General features: G+C 48.4%; 3 protein-coding genes across 3 annotated transcripts; 2 read left to right on the top strand and 1 right to left on the bottom strand.

Moving 5' to 3' along the window:
• The first annotated feature begins 1,406 nt into the window (after nt 1-1,406).
• On the top strand, nt 1,407-2,059 carry LOC140197416 (histone H3-like). Its single transcript, XM_072257376.1, has one exon. It carries the CDS (start codon nt 1,407-1,409, stop codon nt 1,815-1,817), a length of 411 nt encoding a protein of 136 aa, XP_072113477.1. The 3' UTR covers nt 1,818-2,059.
• A 5,273-nt stretch (nt 2,060-7,332) lies between these two features.
• LOC140197415 (histone H2B type 1-A-like) lies at nt 7,333-7,710 on the top strand. Its single transcript, XM_072257375.1, has one exon. It carries the CDS (start codon nt 7,333-7,335, stop codon nt 7,708-7,710), a length of 378 nt encoding a protein of 125 aa, XP_072113476.1.
• Nucleotides 7,711-12,795: 5,085 nt separating this feature from the next.
• On the bottom strand, nt 12,796-13,206 carry LOC140197414 (histone H3-like). The gene has a single exon (XM_072257374.1). The coding sequence runs from the start codon at nt 13,204-13,206 to the stop codon at nt 12,796-12,798; it is 411 nt and encodes a 136-aa protein (XP_072113475.1).
• Nucleotides 13,207-22,099: the final 8,893 nt, after the last annotated feature.

Below are 22,099 nucleotides of genomic sequence, written 5' to 3'. Positions count from 1 at the left end.
AAGAAGTTTTTCCTCATCTCGGTCCTAAAAGGCTTCCACTTTATCCTTAAACTGTGACCCCTCATTCTGGACTTCCCCAACATCGGGAAAAATCTTCCTGCATCTAGCCTGTCCGATCCCTTTAGAATTTTATGTGGTTCAATAAGATCCCCCCTCACTGTTTTTCCCCCAGGGTTCGAGAATCTAAAACCAGAGGCCACCTCATTAGGTACACCAGTACACCTGCTCATTATTGCAAATATCTAATAGGCTAATCGTGTGGCTGGAACTCAATGCATAAAAGCGTGCAGACATGGTCAAGAGATTCAGTTGTTGCTCAGTCCAGACATCAAGAAATGTGATCTAAGTGACTTTTATAGTGGAATGATTGTTGATGCCAGACAGGGTGGTTTGAGTATCTCAGAAACTGCTGATTTTCATGCACGAGAGTCTGTAGAGTTCACAGAGAATGGTACGAAAAACAAAAAAAAACATCAGTTGATCTTCAGTTCTGTGGGTGAAAATGCCTTGTTAATGAGAGAGGTCAGAGGAGAATGGCCAGACTGGTTCAAGCTGACAGAACTCAGATAACCATGCATTACAGCAGTGGTGTACAGAAGAGCATCTCTTAATGTGGAACACATTGAACCATCAAGTGGATGGGCTACCGCAGCAAATGCCCACAAACATGCCACTTTATTAAGATGTCGGGTATCTAATAAAGTGGCCACTGCACGTGGATTGAAGATGAGAGCGGAGAGATTTAATGAGGATCTCAGGAGAAACTCTTTGTCCACACAGAGGGTAGTGGGTAAATAGGGCGAGTGGTGATGAAAGGTATAAATACACTGTTTAAATGATATTAGGACCAAAACATGAAAGGTTTCCAGCAGGGGTTCCCAACCTTTATTATGTTCTGGGCCAATGCTATTAAGCAAAGAGTCCGTGGATCCCAGGGTAGGAATCCCTAGTTTAGAGGGAGACAGGCCAAACACAGGTAAATGGGACTAGCATGGATGAATTGGGCCTCAAAGCAGGCTCTTCGGCCCGATCCATCCATGCTAGTTTCTGATGATCATATGTTAAGATGCTAGTCGTACAATGAGTCAGGTACCTGACAAAAGACCCAAGGAGAAAATTAAAGGAAATACTGTACAAGGAACGCAAACGGGTCTTGGCGGGAAATGCAGGAGGGGGTATGGGAGCATTAGAAAACCATCCAATGGGAGCGCGGCAAAAGGGCCAATCAGATGTGAATTAATCAAGGCAATGAAAGCAATTTATCCGCGGCGGCGTGAGGTCTGGACCGGCCGTGCAGCCAATAGGATGTGGGTCTGGCACGGACCAATGGGCGGGGGCCCCGTGGGATATAAGAGGAGCGGCTGTGGCCGTTAGTTCATGTTGCTCAGCGACGAGTAGTGAATAGGATGGCGAGGACCAAGCAGACAGCACGCAAATCGACGGGAGGTAAAGCTCCCCGCAAGCAGCTGGCGACTAAAGCCGCTCGCAAGAGCGCTCCGACCACCGGCGGCGTGAAGAAGCCGCACCGGTACCGGCCCGGCACGGTGGCGCTGCGGGAGATCCGGCGCTACCAGAAATCGACCGAGCTGCTGATCCGCAAGTTGCCCTTCCAGCGCCTGATCCGCGAGATCGCTCAAGATTTCAAGACGGATCTGCGCTTCCAGAGCTCAGCCGTGATGGCGCTGCAGGAGGCAAGCGAGGCCTACCTGGTGGGGCTGTTCGAGGACACCAACTTGTGTGCTATCCACGCCAAGCGAGTCACCATCATGCCTAAAGACATCCACCTGGCGCGACGCATCCGCGGCGAGCGCGCCTGAGCCTAGAGGCAGGCGCCGGCTTCCCCGTAACGGCTCTTTTTAGAGCCACCGAACTGTACAACGGAGCTGTAGCCTTGCTTGAAACTTTTGTGCGTGTACCCTGAAGTTTAATCCCGTGTTTATATCAGATGTAACGGTGGAGAGTGGCTAAATGATGAGTGGGACTCGTCTAAATTAAGCTTTAGAGCGTTCTGTACAAGGACTCCCAAATCCTTTGTATTCCCCCCCCCTCCCGTTTGGAAAAGTGCACATTTATTTCTATTACCGAAGTGAATGAAGACGCATTCACAAATACAGTATTGTATTTCATACTCATAGTCATACTTTATTGATCTCGGGGGAAATTGGTTTTCGTTACAGTTGCACCATAAATAATAAATAGTAATAAAACCATAAATAATTAAATAGTAATATGTAAATTATGCCAGGAAATAAGTCCAGGACCAGCCTATTGGCTCAGGGTGTCTGACCCTCCAAGGGAGGAGTTGTAAAGTTCGATGGCCACAGGCAGGAATGACTTCCTATGACGCTCTGTGCTGCATCTCGGTGGAATGAGTCTCTGGCTGAATGTACTCCTGTGCCCAACCAGTCAGTCCTGACGAAGGGGCTCGGCCTCTTCCTAGAGATGCTGCCTGGCCTGCTGTGTTCACCAGCAACTTTGATGTGTGTTGCAGTACATTATGTAGCGGATGGGAGACATTGACCAAGATGGCATGCAAATTAGACAGCATCCTCTTTTCAGACACCACTGTCAGAGAGTCCAGTTCCATACCCACAACATCACTGGCCTTACGAATGAGTTTGTTGATTCTGTTGGTGTCTGCCACCCTCAGCCTGCTGCCCCAGCACACAACAGCAAACATGATAGCACTGGCCACCACAGACTCGTAGAACATCCTCAGCATTGTCCAGCAGATGTTAAAGGACCTCAGTCTCCTCAGGAAATAGAGATGGCTCTGACCTTTCTTGTAGACAGCCTCAGTGTTCTTTGACCAGTCCAGTTTATTGTCAATTTGTATCCCCAGGTATTTGTAATCATTCACCATGTCCACACTGACCCCCTGGATGGAAACAGTGGTCATTTGCTGCTTTCTTGCCCATTCTCCTAATCTGTCCTTTTGCATCCTACCTGTTTCCCCAACATTAGCTGCCCCTCCACCGATCTTTGTATCATCTGCAAACTTGGCAACAAAGCTATCTATTCCATTATCTAAATCACTTATACACAGCATAAAGAGAACTGACCCCTGTGGAACAGCCAACCAGACAAGGATCTTTCTATTCCGACTCGCTGCCTCCTACCAATCCAATGTTCTAACCATGCCAATAACCTTCCATTAGTACCATGGCTCTTAACTTGGTAAGCAGCCTCGTGTGTGGTACCTTTGTCAAAGGCCTTCTGAAAGTTCAAATATACTACACCTGAGTCCCCTTTATCCTACTTGTAATCTCAAAGAGTTCCAATGGTTCACCAGGCAAGATTTTCCCTTAAAGAAATGATGCTGACTTTGTCTTATCTTTCCCTGGGTCACCAAGTGCTCCTTAACAATCATTAACAATTGATTCCAACAGCTTCCCAACCACTGAGGTCAGGCTAACTGGTCTACAATTTTCTTTCTGCTGCTTTCCTCCTTTCTTAAAGAGAGCAGTGACATTTGGAAATTTCCAGTACTGGGGAGTCTAGCCCCCCCCTTTAGAACAGAGATGGGGAGCGATATCTTTAGCCCAATGTTGGTGAATCTGAGGAATCATTGTCACGGATAGCTGAGGTGGACAAGCCGCTGGGTGGTTAGAGGCAGAGGAATAGGTTGTTGATTGATAAGGATTGGGTGGAGAATGGGGGGAAAATCAGCTATGATTTCTATGATTTAATGGTAGAGCAACCTTGGCTCACTTGTCTCTTGTATCTCATAGTTTTAAAATGGCAGCTGGGCATTAACCATCGAACCCCACTTTCACGTCAATTCATCCACACACGGTGTATAACTCTAGGACTCTGTGAGATTGGTTTAAAGTTTGCAGGATGATGGTTTCTTTAGGGCTTGTTACCCAGCCTGTTTCATTTTAGACCTTAGGAGCAGAATTGGACCATTCGGTCTGCCATTCCTGATATGTTATCCCCCTTAACCGTTTTCTTCTGCCTTCTCCCTGTAACTATTAATGCCTTAATTTATCAAGGACTTATCAACATCAGCTTTAAATATACCAAATAACTTAGTCTTTATGTTGCCCATGGCAATGAATTCCACAGACTCACCACCCTCTGGCAAAAGAATTTCCCCCTCATCTCTGTTCTAAAGGGATGTCCCTCTGTTCTGAGGAGGTCCCCTCTGTCCTAGACTCTGTAGAAAGTAACCTCTTCACATCCACTCTACCTCGGGTTTTCAATAATCAATAGGTTTCAGTGAAATTCCACCCTCATGCTTCTAAACGCCAGCAACTACAGACCCAGAGCAATCAAATGCTCCTCTTATGTTAACCCTCTAATTCTTGGGATGGTCTCATAAACCTCGCCTGGACCATCTTCAATGCCAGCACATCTTTTCGAAATATAGGAATCACAATACAGAAAGTGCAGTTTGACCAGTGCCTTATAAACCCTCATCATTACATCCTTGCTTTTAGATAGATAGATATACTTTACTGATCCGGAGGGAAATTGGGTTTCATTACAGCCGCACCAACCAAGAATAGAGCATAAATGTAGCAATACAAAAACCACAAACAATCAAACAATATGCAAACTATGCCATATGGAAATATTCTAATCCTCTTGAAATAAATGCTCACATTGCATTTTCCTTCCTTACTATTGACTCAACCTGCAAGTTTGCCTTTGGGGTGTCTTGCATGAGGACTCCCAGGGCCCTTTGCACCTCTGATTTCTGACATGACAGCCTAGTTCTTACACTCAGTGCCCCAAGCGATGAAGGTAAGCACACGAAATGCCTTCTTCACCACCTTGTCTACCTGTGTTGCCACTTTCAGGGAATTATGTACTTGTACAACTTGGTGTCTCTGTTCTACGACTCTTTGCAAAAACCTGTCATTGACTGTGCATGCCCAGCCCTGGTTTAACTCTGCAAATTAAACATTACAAAATTCACATTTTAATACAGAAAGAACCAAAAAGATCTGAACCACTTCATGCTATCCCCCAATAAGAGAGAGGCACTGGTGACTACAGATGCTGGAATCTGGAGCAAGAAACAATCTGCTGGAAGAACTCGAAGGGTAAGGCAGCATCTCTGAGGAAAAAAGGAATGGTTGATGTTTCAGGTCAAACCCCTGCACGAGGACAGGTTTCAACTCAACCAGAATCAGTTTCAGAACTTCTATAGGTGTTTGATGGCGATTTATATTAACTGGCTGCACTATGGCCTGTTATAGAAACACCAATGTCCTTGAACAGAAGATCCTACAAAGAGTAGTGGATACGGCCCAGTCCATCTCAGGTAAAGCCCTCCCCACCATTGAGCACATCTACGCTTGCCCCATCACTAAACTGTTCCCACAACCAATGGATTCGCTTTCGAGGATTCTTCATCTCAATACTTATTGCTTGCTTGCTTATTTATTTATTTATTTTTGCCTTTTTTCCTTTGTGTTTGCACAGTTGGTTGTCTTTTACACATTGGTTGTTTGTCTGTCCTGTTGGGCATGGTCTTTCATAGATGTTATTGAGTTTCTTGGATTTACTGAATCTCAGGGTTATATATGGTGACATACATGTACCTTAATAATAAACTTACCTTGAGCTTCAACTGTGATATGTTGTGAAATTTGTTGTTTTGTGGCAGCAAAGCAGAGCAGTACAAATAGCACAAGTGACAGTAAGTTATTTATATATCTGAAATATGCAGTGCCAAATGAGAGCAGAAAACTTGAAGTAGTGTTCAAAGTGACGGCTCTGGGACTTTACTAACACACACAAAATGCTGGAGGACCTCAGCAGGCCAGGTCAGGCAACACCTATCGGAAAGAGTACAGTCTATGTTTCCAGCTGAAATCCCTTGACCGGGCCTGCACGAGTTGGAGTTCAGAAGAAAGGACCATACAGAAATCTGATGGCAGAGGGGAAGAAGAGGTTCCTAAGATGTTGTGTGCGTCTTGACACTCCTGTACCTTCCCCCTGACGGTAGTGATGAGAAGCATGTTCTGGGTGGCGAGGGCCCTTAATGATGGATGCTGCCTTCCTGGGGCATCACCTTCTGGAGATATCCTTGACTCTGGAGAGGATCGTGCCTGTGATGGAGATGGCTGAGTTTCCAGCCCTCTGCAGCCTTTTCTGATTCTGCGCATGTTAACTCCAATCCCGTGCATTGGCGGTGCAGAACGATCTCCATGGTGCATCAGTAGAAATTTGCTAGGGTCTTTAGTGACGAACCAAATCTCCTCAAACTCCGAATGAAATTCAGCCACTAGTAGTGTGCTTCTTCAGCTCAATGTCAGCAAATCCTTCCTCCCTTCCTCAACAGACCTGCTTAAACAGTGTTTCAGGTGTGGAGTCGAGAAAATGAATACCACAGCTCTGTGCATACTTCCAACGCCTATATTGACCACGAGAAAATCCGTCATTCAGGGCCAAGCCAGGGGAAAGTTCTCCTCCCAAGACACTCAAAAGCTTCTATAGATGTACCGTGGAGAGCATTTTGACAGGCTGCATCACTGTCTGGTATGGGGGTCGGGGGGTGGGGGGGAGTGCTACTGCACAGGAACGAAAGAATTTAGTCGGTTCCATCTTGGGTACTAGCCTAAAAAGTACGCAGGACATCTTCAAGGAGGAAGATGTGTCTCAGAAAGGCAGCGTCCATGATTAAGGACCTCCAGCACCCAAGGAATGCCCTTTTCTCACTGTTACCATCAGGTAGGAGGTACAGAAGACAGTCAGCGATTCAGGAACAGCTTCTTCCTCTCTGCCATCTGATTCCTAAATGGACATTGAACCCTTGAACACTAACTCGATTTTCAATACACAGTATATCATTTCTGTTTATTGCACGATTTTTAATTATTCAATATAGGTATACTGTAATGGGTTTACTTGTTTATTCGTATTATTTTATTGTTTTTCTTCTATATTATGTACTGCATTGAACTGCTGCAGCTAAATTAATAAATTTGACGACACATGCTAGTGATTATAAACCTAGCTGATTGTTAGACTGTCGTCCACGAGGGTCGGCGCGCAAGGAAGATCCAATCCGAAACCGGCGTTAACCCTACCCGTTTCTCATAGGCTGATGCTGGGGTTGTCTCCATCCGGAAATCCGCGCTGATTATTCGCCGCTAATAGGCTGAAGGTCCGAATATCACGTGACCACCCGTTGGCTTGGGAGCGAATAGGGAAGGGGTTTCAGCTCTTCAGTGGGAGTCGAACCAGAGGGACAGAGCGCCGCTCGTCACGTGCCCGCGAGCCAATGGAAAGTGGGAACCGGCAGGTCCCTCATTAGCATAAAGAGATGTATATAAGACGGCGGGAAGAGCATTGGGGCTCGAAGCAGCCTTTGCGAAGATGCCGGAGATTGCGAGTAAGGTGATTGCTAAGAAAGGTGTGAAGAAGGTGCTGTGCAGGTCGCGCCGAGAGGGAGAGAAGCGGCGGCGCCGAGTGCGCAAGGAGAGCTATAGTGTTTACGTATACCGGGTGCTAAAGCAGGTGCACCCGGACACGGGCATCTCCTCCAAGGCAATGAGCATCATGAATTCGTTCGTCAACGACGTCTTCGACCGGATAGCCTGTGAGGCGTCGCTCCTGGCGCGGTACACCCGGCGCCACACCATGTCGTCGCGGGAGATCCAGACGGCCGTGCGGCTGCTGGTGCCCGGCGAGCTGGCCAAGCACGCCGTGTCTGAGGGTACCAAGGCGGTCACCAAGTACACCAGCTCGAAGTGAGATCCCGATGTCCACCCCAGCTCCTGCCGGGGCTCCAACCAACAACGGCTCTTTTCAGGGCCAAGCCCACCTTCTCAGCTCGGAGCGCACCTACGGGGTGGGGTTTGCAGTTTTGAATCGGATTTATTTTACATAGAAAACACTAATATCATGAAGTTAATTATTTTGCAGGAGAAGTGCAGTGATTATCGTGCAAAAAACATGAGGTAGTGTTCATGGTCCCCATTTCAGTGAACGATAGGGCTCTGAGGTGTGAGGTAGAACAGAGAGGGTTGTAAAGAGCTTTTGGCACATTGACTTTCATAAATCAGTATTTAATACAGAAGCTGGGATGTTATGCTGAAGTTATATAAGACGTTGGTGAGACCATATCTGGGATATTGTGTGCAGTGCTGGTCACCTACCTCCAGAAAAACATGTCAAGATTGAAAGAATAAAGATAAATTTTAGAAGGAGGGTTGAGGCTTGAGGAGTTACAGAGAAAGGTCGAACAGATTAGGACTTTAATTCCCTGGTCCATCGGAGAACGAGGGGAGATTTGATAAAAGTACACAAATTATGAAGTATACTGTAGATGGGGTAAATGCAAGCAGGCTGAGGTTAAGTGAGACTAAAACTAGAGGTCACGGGTTAAAGGTGTAAAGGTCAATGGCTTAAGCGGACCTGAGTGGGAACCTCTTCATAAGATAGGGGAGCTGAAAGGCGATTCAGCCCATCGAGTATACTCTACCATTCTCCATCATGGCTGATTTATTATTCCCCTCAACCCCATTCTCCTGCCTCCTCCCCGTAATCCTTGATTAATAAAGAGCTGATCAACCTCCACTTTAAATATACCCAATGATTTGGTCTGCACAGCTGTCCATGGCAAAGTCTTCCAGATACACCTAGATAAAGAATTTTTTTCCTCATCTCTGTTCTAAATGGACATCCCTCAATACTGAGCCTGTGCCCTTAGGTCCTAGACTTCCCCCACTATAGGAAATAACCTCTTCATGTCCACTCTATCTAGACCTCTCAATATCCGATATGTTTCAATGAGATCACCCCTCATTCTTTGAATTCCAGTGAATTCAGACCCAGAGCCATCAAACACTCCTCATATGACAAGCCATTTAACCCTGTAATCAATTTTGTGAGCTTCCTTTGGACCCACTCGTTTCAGCAGGCCCTTTCGAAGATAAGGGGCCCAATCCTCCTCTCAATGCTCACAAGCAAGGCCTCACCAGTGGCTTATAAGGTCTCAACGTCACATCCTTGCTTTATTGTTCCAGTCCTCTTGAAATGATTGCTAAACGAAGTTGTCTGTTGTGTGCGAGTTGCATGTACTGCGTTGTGCACCTTGGTCCGCAGGAACGGAATCCCGTTTGGTGGTTTGGCCAAATGACAATGAACTTGTGAAAGGAAACAGACTGAAACCTCAAGTGATCTGTTTAAGTCAGGATAAGGATGTGGTGTTCTTAAGGCTGTCAACTGTGGAGTAATATGCCAGCACGGATTAGGAACAGGTTAACAGACAGAAAACAGCGTGGCTTTCAATGGATCTTTGTTAGGTTGGTTGGTCTGCGATATACTGGAGATATGTATGTGGCGCCAGCGGTGTTGGCAGAGGCAGGTACCCTGGGGACATGACAATGATAGAAAAATGGAGGCTGTGCAGCATGGAAGATTAGATTGGTTTTAGATTCAGTTAAAAGACCGTCACAATATCATGGGCTGCAGGCCCTGCACTGTATTGTAATGTACTGTATAGGGATCAGCATCTGGGACATAAACATATCAATAAATTGGCTGAGGGAAGCCAAGAAGCTCAGAGACCTCTGCCTTCACCCTGCCAGGTGGTACGAGTGGACTCCCTCACCTCTGACCCTCAATGCAGGAGCCATCCAGGGCCGTGTCCTAAGCCCCCTCCTTTACTCTTACTCTCTGTATACCCATGACCGTGTCATCACCCACAGCTGTAATCTGCTTATTAAATTTATAGATAATACTACATTGATTAGCCTAATCTCAAATAATAATGAGGCAGTCAACAGAGAAGTCATCACCCTGACACAGTGGTGTCAAGAAAACAACCTCTCCTCTCCCATACTGTCGCAAAAACAAAGGAGTTGGTTGTGGACTACAGGAGGAATGGAGACAGGCTAACCCCTATTGACATCAATGGATCTGGGGTTGAGAGGGTAAACAGCTTTAAGTTCCTCGGCATAAACATCACTGAGGATCTCACATGGTTTGTACGTACCAGCTGTGTGGTGAAAAAGGCACAACAGCGCCTCTTTCACCTCAAATTGTTGAAGAAGTTTGGTATGGGCTTCCAAATCCTAAGAACTTTCTACAGGGGCACAATTGAGAGCATTCTGACGGGCTGCATCACTGCCTGGTATGGGAACTGTACCTCCCTTAATCACAGGACTCTGCAGAGAGTGGTGCGGACAGCCCAGTGCATCTGTAGTTGTGAACTTACCATGATTCAGGACATTTGCAAAGACAGGTGTGTAAAAAAGGCCGCAAGTCGCACCCTGTTTCCGGTGCCAGAATAGTGAACCTGCAACCTACTGACCCCACAAGGTGTACACCTTTGGGATGTGTGAGGAAACCTGGAGCAAACCCAGGGTGGTCACGGAGAGAACGTAGCAGCTTCTTACAGACAGTGGCAGGAATTGAACCCCCAGACTCTGGCACCCCAAGCACTACATTACAGTCCCGCCCACCCCACTCCCGTGCCATCGTTTTCCCAGGTCCGCAGATGGTATAAAATGTCAGTGGGGTTCCCGGCAGAAGTAGAGGCTTCCAGGAGATGTTAACAAGGAGTAGGTGAGAATGCGGTAGACATTGCAAATTACCAATCACCCATCCATGATGCACAAGGTAGATTTACAGATTGTCTTGTGGTTAGGAAATCCTTAGATGCTGCCTGATCTGCTGAGTTCCTCCAGTATTCTGTGTGTTGCTCTATAGTAACATGCAGATGGAAGAGGCAACCAGGAAGGCAAATAGTAGTTTTAGTCTAGAACACACAGAGAGACCCATCAGATCACACTGGCCATGGTAACTAATCCCGTCTAATGTATGTATGTGTTCTCCATCCATCCAACCCCCACCTGTTCAGGTGATTAGATGTTGTATCTCCTTCCATCTCTTCCCTTGGCAGCACTTCCCAGGCACCTAATCTATGGGAGAAAAAAAACTCTCACCTTCCAAATCTCCTTTAAACTTGCTGTAAGGCTCTTCAATAAGATAATACCAACTGTAATACTCTTCAATAAGATAAATAGCAGCTAGAAATAAGATGAGCAAGCAGCTGGTTTGAGTTGTTACCGCATTATATAGAGTATTGCGGAAGATCTGGACTGTTGTGTAGTTTCAGCCCCTGTACCTACAGGACCTCCAGTGCCTGACAACTACACCTGTGAGAAGTGCATCCAGCTCCTAACTCTCCGTGTTAAGGAGGCGGAGCTGTAATTGGATGAACTCTGGATACAAGTTATAAGAAAGAATGAATAGGTTAGGACGTTATTCATAGAAACATAGAAAACCTACAGCACAACACAGGCCCTTCAGCCCACAAAGTTGTGCTGAACATGTCCCTACCTTAGAAATTACTAGGCTTACCCATAGCCCCTATTTTTCTAAGCTCCATGTACCTTTCCAAAAGTCTCTTAAAAGACCCTGTCGTATCTGCCTCCGCCACCGTTGCCGGCAGCCCATTTCACGCACTCACCACTCTCTGCGTAAAAAACTTACCTCTGATATCTCCTCTGTACCTACTCCCCAGCACCTTAAACCTGTGTCCTCTTGTGGCAACCATTTCAGCCCTGGGAAAAAGCCTCTGACTATCCACACAATCAATGCCTCTCATCATCTTATACACCTCTATCAGGTCACCTCTCATCCTCCGTCGCTCCAAGGAAAAAATGCCGAGTTCACTCAACCTATTCTCATAGGGCATGCTCCCCATTCCAGGCAACATCCTTATAAATCTCCTCTGCACCCTTTCTATGGTTTCCACATCCTTCCTGTAGTGAGGCGACCAGAACTGAGCACAGTACTCCAAGTGGGGTCTGACCAGGGTACAATATAGCTGCAACATTTCATCTCGGCTCCTAAATTCAATTCCACGATTGATGAAGGCCAATACACCGTACACCTTCTTAACCACAGAGTCAACCTGAGCAGCTGCTTTGAGCGTCCTGTGGACTCGGACCCCAATATCCTTCTGATCCTCCACACTGCCAAGAATCTTGCCATTAATACTATATTCTGCCATCATATCTGACCTATCAAAATGAACTCCATCTGCCACTCCTCAGCCCAGTTTTCATCCTATCAATGTCCCGCTGTATCCTCTGACAGCCCTCCACGCTATCCACAACACCTCTAACATTTGTGTCATCAGCAAACTTACTAACCCATCCCTCCACTTCCTCATCCAGGTCATTTATAAAAATCACTAAGAGTAGGGGTCCCAGAACAGATCCCTGAGGCACACCACTGGTGAACGACCTCCAAACAGAATATGACCCGTCTACAACCACTCTTTGCCTTCTGTGGGCAAGCCACTCCTTGGAACGTAGAAGATTGGGGCGGGGGGGGGGGGTGATGGAATAGAAGGGATTTCACAGAAGCAGCCAAAATTATGAGGGGTAGACAGAGCAAACATGCTTTTTGCACGGAGGGTGGTTAGAATTATAAGGTCATGGGTTAAGGGTGAAGTGTTTAAGAGGAACTTCACTCAGAGGGTCCCCATGCAGGTGGGTTGGACTAGGCATTTAAATGGTTCAGCGCAGACTATCTGTCCAAGGGCCTGTTTCTGTGCTGTACTGACTATAATTGTCATACAGAGCAAAAGTAACCAGGAACACATTTTGTTTTTGGGGCATTTTTGCCGCATAAAGATTGAGCACAATATTGTCTATAATTAAGCAACCAGTGCAGGTTGTTTTCCTAATTTTCACTTTGTGAGAACACATCAGACTTGAAGTGATTGACTGGGATCTGGGCTGGATGGCTGCAGCTATTTTGTATTGGTTGATGGCTCTGAAAAGAGCCGTTGTGTAGATGCCGGGGCTTCAAGCTCCAGGCTCAGGCACGCTCGCCACGGATGCGCCGCGCTAGGTACACGTCCTTCGGCATAACGGTAACCCGCTTGGCGTGAATGGCGCACATGTTAGTGTCCTCAAAGAGCCCCACCACGTAAGCCTCGCCCGCCTCCTGCAGCGCCATCACGGCCGAGCTCTGGAAGCGGAGGTCGGTCTTAAAGTCCTGGGCGATCTCGCGAACCAGGCGCTGGAAAGGCAGCTTGCGTATCAGCAGCTCGGTCGACTTCTGGTAGCGCCTGATCTCCCTCAGCGCCACCGTGCCCGGACGATATCGATGCGGCTTCTTGACGCCCCCCGTGGCCGGAGCGCTCTTGCGGGCCGCCTTGGTCGCCAGCTGCTTGCGGGGAGCTTTGCCGCCCGTGGATTTCCGCGCTGTCTGCTTGGTCCTCGCCATCCTCCTCGCTGCTTCTCACCGCGTTAAACGAGCGGACGGGCTGGCCGCAGCGCCTTTTATACCCCGCGGAGCAGGGGCTCGACACCCCATTGGATGCACGCGGCCAGCCACCCGCGCCGTCGCCGATTGGTGGCCTTCCCCGCCGCGCGCACGGGCCAGCAAAACAACCAATCCGTGCTGGCGCGAATGGCGATCCGCGGATCAGACGGAGCGGATTGGCTCTTCCGCCGCATTCCCATTGCATGATCGAGCAATTTCAGACGGGAATGCTTTCCATTTCCTACACACTCTCGCTCAATTCTCTTCCTTTACTTTGCTGCCAGGGCGTCCCGCATTAGGCAGCGGTAGAAACCATCGCTTGAACATAATATCACCGGTATTTTAACATCAGCGCATGATAAATTAAATAGCTCGTCTCCTTCCCATTGAAGATGGCCCGCCTCAGCCCCATTTGCTGACTGGTTCTTTGTGCCGCACTGCCACGGCAAGCGGGAGAGTCTGGATCAGCCACTGACCCTGGACGAGCTGACAGGCTCCATCCGTTCCTTCGGGTCGGGTAAGACTCCCGGAAGCGACGGCTTACCGGCCGAGTTGTACTCGGCTCTGTGGAACTGGATGGGCCCAGACCTGCTGGAAGTGTACAACGCTATGCTTCTGGCCGGCAGTATGTCTGAGTCCATGAGGAAGGGCATCATCACCCTCATCTACAAGCAGCAGGGGGAAAGGGAGGACATTAGGAATTGGAGACCCATCTCTCTCCTGAATGTGGATTACAAGATCCTGTCCATGGTTATCGCCAACAGGGTCAGGTCTGCTCTGGGACAGGTGATCCACCCAGACCAAACCTGTGCTGTACCGGGCAGGAAGATCTCAGACAGCCTCGCGCTGCTGAGGGATACCATCGCCTACGTGCAGGACATGGGGGTGGACGCCTGCCTGGTCAGCTTGGACCAGGAGAAAGCCTTCGACAGGATATCGCACACGTACATGGCGGACGTGCTCTCCAAAATGGGATTTGGGGAGGGAATCCGGAATTGGATTAGACTGCTCTACACAGACATCCGTAGTGCAGTCCAGGTCAACGGGTGGGAAACGGACAGCTTCCCCATCAGGTCTGGAGTCAGGCAGGGCTGTCCCCTCTCCCCTGTCTTGTTTGTCTGCTGCATAGAACCCTTTGTGGAAGCCATCAGGAGGGATGAGGGCATAAGAGGGGTGACGCTGCCAGGCAGTGGAGGGACCCAAGTGAAAACCTCCCTGTACATGGACGACGTCACCGTCTTCTGCTCTGATCCGAGGTCAGTTCGCAGGTTGATTGGCACCTGCGAACAGTTCGAGCTAGCGTCGGGGGCCAGGGTCAACCGCACGAAGAGCGAAGCCATGCTCTTTGGCAACTGGCCCGACCGATCCAGCGTCCCCTTCACCATCAGGTCTGACCACGTGAAGGTGTTGGGGATCTGGTTCGGAGGGACTGAGGCGTGCAACAGGAACCGGCAGGAGCGGACTGCCAAGGTGAAACAGAAACTGGGACTGTGGGGAGGGCGCTCCCTGTCGATAACGGGCAAGAACCTGGTCATCAGGTGTGAGGTGCTCTCAGGGCTGCTGTACTTGGCGCAGGTCTGGCCCGTCCCCCGCTCCTACAGCTCGGAAATCACCCGGGCTGTCTTCAGATTCGTCTGGGGATCCAAGATGGAGCGGGTGAGACGGACCGCCATGCACAAGTCCCTGGACAACGGGGGCAAGAACGTCCCCAATGTCGCCCTCACCCTGATGGCCAGCTTCGTATGTGGCTGCATCAGGTTGTGTGTAGAGCCCAGGTATGTGGGCACCAAGTACCACTATGTGCCCAGGTTCTACTTGTCGCCCTGGCTACGAAGGATGGGTCTGGCCCCACTCCCGCGCAACGCCCCAGTCAGCTGGTCGTTGCCGGCATACCTGTCCCACGTAGCAAAGTTCTTCCAGGAGAACGCCTTTGACCACAAGGCCATCAGGCAGTGGTCGGCACGAAGGGTCCTGCGGGCACTGCAGGAGAAGGACGTGATGGACACAGTGGGGTGGTTCCCTGAGCAGACTGTCCAGTTCATCTGGCAGAATGCCTCATCGCCAGATCTCACCAACAGGCACCAAGACCTCGCCTGGCTGGCGGTGAGAGGGGCCCTCCCAGTCAGAGCCCTCCTGTACGCCCGGAACGTCATCTCCGCACCCCACTGCCCACGGGAGGACTGCAGTGAGGAGGAGTCTGTGACCCACCTCTTTGCACACTGCCAGTTCGCAAAGAGGGTGTGGAGGAGGATGGACGGGCTAGTGTCACGTTTTATCCCCAGCAGCTGCGTTACCGAGGGCTCTGTGATCTACGGGCTGTTCCCGGGGACGCACACGGAGACCAACATCCGGTGCTGCTGGCAGATCATCAACTCGGTGAAAGACGCTCTTTGGTCGGCCCGAAACTTGGTGATCTACCAGCACATGGAGATGTCCGTGGGAGAATGCTGCCGACTGGCACATTCTAGGCTGCAGGAGTACGTGCTGAGGGACGCACTGAAACTTGGTGCAGCCACCGCAAGGGCCCGGTGGGGAAGGACCACAGTACAGGTTTCTCCACCCGCGGGAGTGGGAGGGGTCGGTGGGTGGGGAGTATACCCCTCAACAATGAGATGCTAAGCTGAACTACTGGAGTGCCACGTGGGTGGCTATAAACACGGGTATTTTACTGAGTATAATGGAAACGTATGTAAAAGATGAAAAGTTATTGAATGGTTTATTGTATATATTTATTTTTGAATAAAGTATATTTTGAAATAAAAAAAAAAATTCTCAATGGACTGTGGGGAGCGCGCTCCCTGTCGATAACGGGCAAGAACCTGGTCATCAGGTGTGAGGTGCTCTCAGGGCTGCTGTACTTGGCGCAGGTCTGGCCCGTCCCCCGCTCCTACAGCTCGGAAATCACCCGGGCTGTCTTCAGATTCGTCTGGGGATCCAAGATGGAGCGGGTGAGACGGACCGCCATGCACAAGTCCCTGGACAATGGGGGCAAGAACGTCCCCAATGTCGCCCTCACCCTGATGGCCAGCTTCGTGTGTGGCTGCATCAGGTTGTGCGTGGATCCCAGATACGTGGGCACAAAGTACTACTATGTGCCCAGGTTCTACCTGTCGCCCTGGCTACGAAGGATGGGTCTGGCCCCACTCCCGCGCAACGCCCCGTCAGCTGGTCGTTGCCCCCTTACCTGTCCTTCGTAGAAAAATTCTTCAAGACCAACGCATTTGACCACAGGGCCATCAGGCAGTGGTCGGCACGTAGTGTCCTGCAGGCACTGCAGGAGAAGGACGTGATGGACACAGTGGCGTGGTTCCCTGAGCAGACCGTCCAGTTCATCTGGCAAAATGCCTCATCGCCAGATCTCACCAAAAGGCACAAAGACCTCGCCTGGCTGGCGGTGAGGGGGGCCCTCCCAGTCAGATCCCTCCTGTACGCCCGGAACAGTTCCTCCACACCCCACTGCCCACGGGAGGACTGTAATGGGGTGGAGTCGGTGGCTCACCTCTTTGCACACTGTGGGTTCGCAAAGAAAGTGTGGAAGAGAATGGAAGGGATAGTACTAAGATTCATGCCCAGCAGCTGCGTTACCGAGGACTCCGTGATCTACGGGCTGTTCCCGGGGACGCACACGGAGACCAACATCCGGTGCTGCTGGCAGATCATCAATTCGGTGAAAGACGCTCTTTGGTCGGCCCGAAATTTGATGGTCTGCCAGCTGACGGAGATGTCCGTGACTGAATGCTGCCGACTGGCACACTCTCGTCTGCAGGAGTACGTTCTGAGGGATGCACTCAAACTTGATGCAGCCACCGCGAAGGCCCGGTGGGGAAGGACCACAGTTTAACGTTCATCACCCGTAGGAGGGGGAGAGGTTGGGTGGGGAGGAAACCTACCCTCATCAGCGGTGTGGACAGATAATCAACATGGTGCCCAAGGAGTGGGTGGAATTGTTAATTTGGGAAAGTATTAGAGCCATTGCCTGCCTTTATTGTTGAAAATTTTGATTGTTAATAAGTCTTAACTCTTGACCAAGGGTTGAGAGTAAACTCATGATTTACTGTAAACATCTTTCATTTGTAAATGAACAGAGTCAACGCAAAATTTTTATTGTTAATAACTGTATTGAATAAGGACTCACAGTCAACGAATGGTTTTCTTTTCCTGTATGTAATTATTTTTATTTTGTAATATTTCTGAATAAAGTATTTTTGGAAAAAAAAAATTTCTCAATCCGGAATCTTGCGCTCTGTTTCAATTTCCTCATCCACCCACCCCGACAACTTTAATTATCCAGAAATTGACAATCCACCCATCCCGACCAGGATGGCTTTCCAAGCCGTCGGTGAGAGCACAGTTGGATTATGGTGTGCGATTTTGCCTACATAGCTGCAGAAAGGATGTCGCTCGGCTGGAGAGGTGGCAGAAAGGATTCACGTGGATGTTGCTGGGACTGGAAGATTTGAGTCTGGATTGACTGGGACTCCCTGTACTGTAGAGGGCTGAGGGGTGGTCTTAGAGGTGCATATAACCATGAGGAATATAAATAAATTGAAGAAGTCATGGCTAATCTCTCCAATTTTACCACCCCTCCCCTCCCCTCCCCCCTTCGGCTAGGACAGTTTATAACTAGAGGCCATAACTTTAACTGACGGGGGGGGGGACATTTTAAAAAATGACCCTTTTTTCATATTTTCCATACAGGGGTGAGCAGTTGCCAGGAATGAAATAAACAGGTACAATTATAAAGTTAAAAAGACATTTCGACGTGTACAGGGATTAGAAAAACTTTAGAGGCACAAGGGCCAAAAACGGCATGGACGAGTTGGACTGAAGAGGCAGTGTAACTCTGTGACACGATGAAACAATGGGTATTTTGAGAAATTTAAGATAACACTTTATTTACTCCAAAGGTAATTATTGTTGCAAAATTGCGCAGTCAGAAATATATACTTTAAAATGCAAAATAGAAACATAGAAACATAGAAAATAGGTGCAGGAGTAGGCCATTCGGCCCATCGAGCCTGCACCGCCATTCAGTACGATCATGGCCGATCATCCAACTCAGAACCCTGTACCAGCCTTCTCTCCATACCCCCGATACCTTTAGCCACAAGGGCCATATCTAAATCCCTCTTAAATATAGCCAATGAATTGGCCTCAACTGTTTCCTGTGGCAGAGAATTCCACAGATTCACCACTCTCTGTGTGAAGAGGTTTTTCCTCATCTCGGTCCTAAAAGGCTTCCTCTTTATCCTCAAACTGTGACCCCTCGTTCTGGACTTTTCCAACATCGGGAGCAATCTTCCTGCATCTAGCCTGTCCAATCCCTTTAGAATTTTATACGTTTCAATCAGATCCCCCCTCAATCTTCTAAATTCCAGAGGGTATAAGCCTAGTCGATCCAGTCTTTCATCATATGAAAGTCCTGCCATCCCAGGAATCAATCTGATGAACCTTCTTTGTACCCCCTCTATGGCAAGAATGTCTTTCCTCAGATTAGGGGACCAAAACTGCAGACAATACTCCAGGTGTGGTCTCACCAAGGCCTTGTACAACTGCAGTAGTACCTCCCTGCTCCTGTACTCAAATCCTCTCGCTATGAATGCCAGCATACCATTCGCCTTTTTCACCACCTGCTGTACCTGCATGCCCACTTTCAATGACTGGTGTATAATGACACCCAGGTCTCGTTGCACCTCCCCTTTTCCTAATCGGCCACCATTCAGATAATAATCTGTTTTCCTGTTCTTGCCACCAAAGTGGATAACCTCACATGTATCCACATTAAATTGCATCTGCCATGAATTTGCCCACTCACCTAGCCTCGCCAAGTCACCCTGCATCCTCTTAGCATCCTCCTCACAGCTAACACTGCCGCCCAGCTTCGTGTCATCCGCAAACTTGGAGATGCTGCATTTAATTCCCTCATCTAAGTCATTAATATATATTGTGAACAACTGGGGTCCCAGCACTGAGCCTTGCGGTACCCCACTAGTCACTGCCTGCCATTCTGAAAAGGTCCCGTTTATTCCCACTCTTTGCTTCCTGTCTGCTAACCAACTCTCCACCCACACCAATACCTTACCCCCAATACCGTGTGCTTTAAGTTTGCACACTAATCTCCTGTGTGGGACCTTGTCAAAAGCCTTCTGAAAATCCAAATATACCACATCCACTGGTTCTCCCCTATCCACTCTACTAGTTATATCCTCAAAAAATTCTATGGGATTCGTCAGACATGATTTTCCTTTCACAAATCCATGCTGACTTTGTCCGATGATTTCACCGCTTTCCAAATGTGCTGTTATCACATCCTTGATAACTGACTCCAGCAGTTGCCCCACCACCGACGTTAGGTTAACCAGTCTATAATTCCCCGGTTTCTCTCTCCCTCCTTTTTTGAAAAGCGGGGTTACATTAGCCACCCTCCAATCCTCAGGAACTAATTCAGAATCTAAGGATTTTTGAAAAATTGTCACTAATGCATCCACTATTTCTTGGGCTACTTCCTTAAGCACTCTAGGATGCAGACCATCTGGCCCTGGGGATTTATCTGCCTTCAATCCCTTCAATTTACCTAACACCACTTCCCTACTAACATGTATTTCCCTCAGTTCCTCCATCTCACTAGACCCTCTGTCCCCTACTATTTCCGGAAGATTATTTATGTCCTCCTTAGTGAAGACAGAACCAATGTAGTTATTCAATTGGTCTGCCATGTCCTTGCTCCCCATAATCAATTCACCTGTTTCTGACTGTAAGGGACCTACATTTGTCTTAACCAATCTTTTTCTTTTCACATATCTATAAAAGCTTTTACAGTCAGTTTTTATGTTCCCTGCCAGCTTTCTCTCATAATCTTTTTTCCCTTTCCTAATTAAGCCCTCTGTCCTCCTCTGCTGAACTCTGAATTTCTCCCAGTCCTCAGGTGTGCCGCTTTTTCTGGCTAATTTGTATGTTTCTTCTTTGGAATTGATACTATCCCTAATTTCTCTTGTCAGCCACGGATGCACTACCTTCCTTGATTTATTCTTTTGCCAAACTGGGATGAACAATTGTTGTAGTTCATCCATGCAACCTTTAAATGCTTGCCATTGCATATCCACCGTCAATCCTTTTAAGTATCATTTGCCAGTCTATCTTAGCTAATTCACGTCTCATACCTTCAAAGTTACCCCTCTTTAAGTTCAGAACCTTTGTTTCTGAATTAACTATATCACTCTCCATCTTAATGAAAAATTCCACCATATTATGGTCACTCTTACCCAAGGGGCCTTGCACGACAAGATTGCTAACTAACCCTTCCTCATTGCTCAATACCCAGTCCAGAATGGCCTGCTCTCTAGTTGGTTCCTCGACATGTTGGTTCAGAAAACTATGCCGCATACATTCCAAGAAATCCTCTTCATCAGCACCCTTATCAATTTGGTTCACCCAATCTACATGTAGATTGAAGTCACCCATTATAACCGTTGTTCCTTTATTGCACACATTTCTAATTTCCTGTTTAATACCATCCCCAACCTCACTACTACTGTTAGGTGGCCTGTACACAACTCCCACCAGCGTTTTCTGCCCCTTAGTGTTATTCAGCTCTACCCATATCGATTCCACATCGTCCCAGCTAATGTCCTTCCTTTCTATTGCGTTAATCTCCTCTCTAACCAGCAGCACTACCCCACCTCCTTTTCTTTCATGTCTATCCCTCCTGAATATTGAATATCCCTGAATGTTGAGCTACGTAAGCATTGAGGTACGAAAAAAATACAAGATGTGCATTAAAAAGTAATAGTGCAAAATACAGATGTGCAATGAAACCACGTATATTCTTAAGGAGGAGGAGTTGTACAGTCTTATAGTCACAGAGAGAAAGAATCCAGTGACTGTTCCTAAATGTGCTCCTCTATTCAGTATGTCGTGGAAGTGGTCAAGTCAAGTCAAGTGTATTTGTATAGCACATTTAATAACAGCCCACGTTGACCAAAGTGCTGTACAGATCAGAGCAGATAGCTAAAATCACAAATACAAGAAACACAGGTGTAACCAACAGGGCAAACAGCTTATAGGCACAAAAGAAACAACACAAGGGCCTAGGCACAAACCAAAAATCAGCCACATCAGGAGGATTCTGTCATGGGGGGGTGGGGGTGCTGGGAGTGGACCCAAATGCAAGACACAGACACTGAAGTACTCGGAACAGGATTAGGTGAGTCAAGCAAGCAAGGGAAGTGGGGAAGAAATGACGCTGGACAAGACACAGGCCCTGGATGAGGCTAGGATACAGGGCCTGGGCTTGGACTAGACTAGTAAAGCAGGACCTGGATGAGGTACTAGGAACTTGGAACCTGGACAAGGACTTCGAGACAGAGACCCAGAACCTGGGTCTTGACTCGGGCTCGGACCCCGGATCTAGGCGAGGACAAGACATGGCTACAGGACGAGGAATGGCAACAGGACTGGACATGACGACAGGAACCCCAGCACCGGGCTGGGCAAGGTACTTCTGGGCCGGGCAAGGCACATGGACAGGACGAGAACATGGAGCCTAGACTTGGTTGAGGGAGAACAGGGACTCAGGGCCTGGGTTGAGGAAGAACAGGAACATGGAACACAGAGCCGGGACCCCTCCTTGGGAACAGGACTTGGGGCCACGGCTCTACACAGAGTCAGGACACCTCCTAGGGAGCAGGACGTAGGGCCAGGACTCATAGACAGAACGCTGAGAGAGAGATCTTCACTCAAGGTAGCAACAAACAGCCAGACCTACCTAGCAAAGGCGTGGACACAGAGATGGTTCCCAACACAAAATAATGACAAACAACTGGACCTACCTAGCAAAGGCATGGACAGAGAGACA

The sequence above is a fragment of the Mobula birostris genome, chromosome 5, assembly GCF_030028105.1.
Source record: "Mobula birostris isolate sMobBir1 chromosome 5, sMobBir1.hap1, whole genome shotgun sequence".
Taxonomy (NCBI): Eukaryota; Metazoa; Chordata; class Chondrichthyes; order Myliobatiformes; family Myliobatidae; genus Mobula; species Mobula birostris.
This window is presented reverse-complemented; position numbering and strand designations above follow the sequence as displayed.

What these genes read in the sequence shown, in the direction of transcription:
- LOC140197415 (XM_072257375.1), top strand. Translation starts at nt 7,333, where the DNA reads ATGCCGGAGATTGCGAGTAAGGTGATTGCTAAGAAAGGTGTGAAGAAG.
- LOC140197414 (XM_072257374.1), bottom strand. Translation starts at nt 13,206, where the DNA reads ATGGCGAGGACCAAGCAGACAGCGCGGAAATCCACGGGCGGCAAAGCT.
- LOC140197416 (XM_072257376.1), top strand. Translation starts at nt 1,407, where the DNA reads ATGGCGAGGACCAAGCAGACAGCACGCAAATCGACGGGAGGTAAAGCT.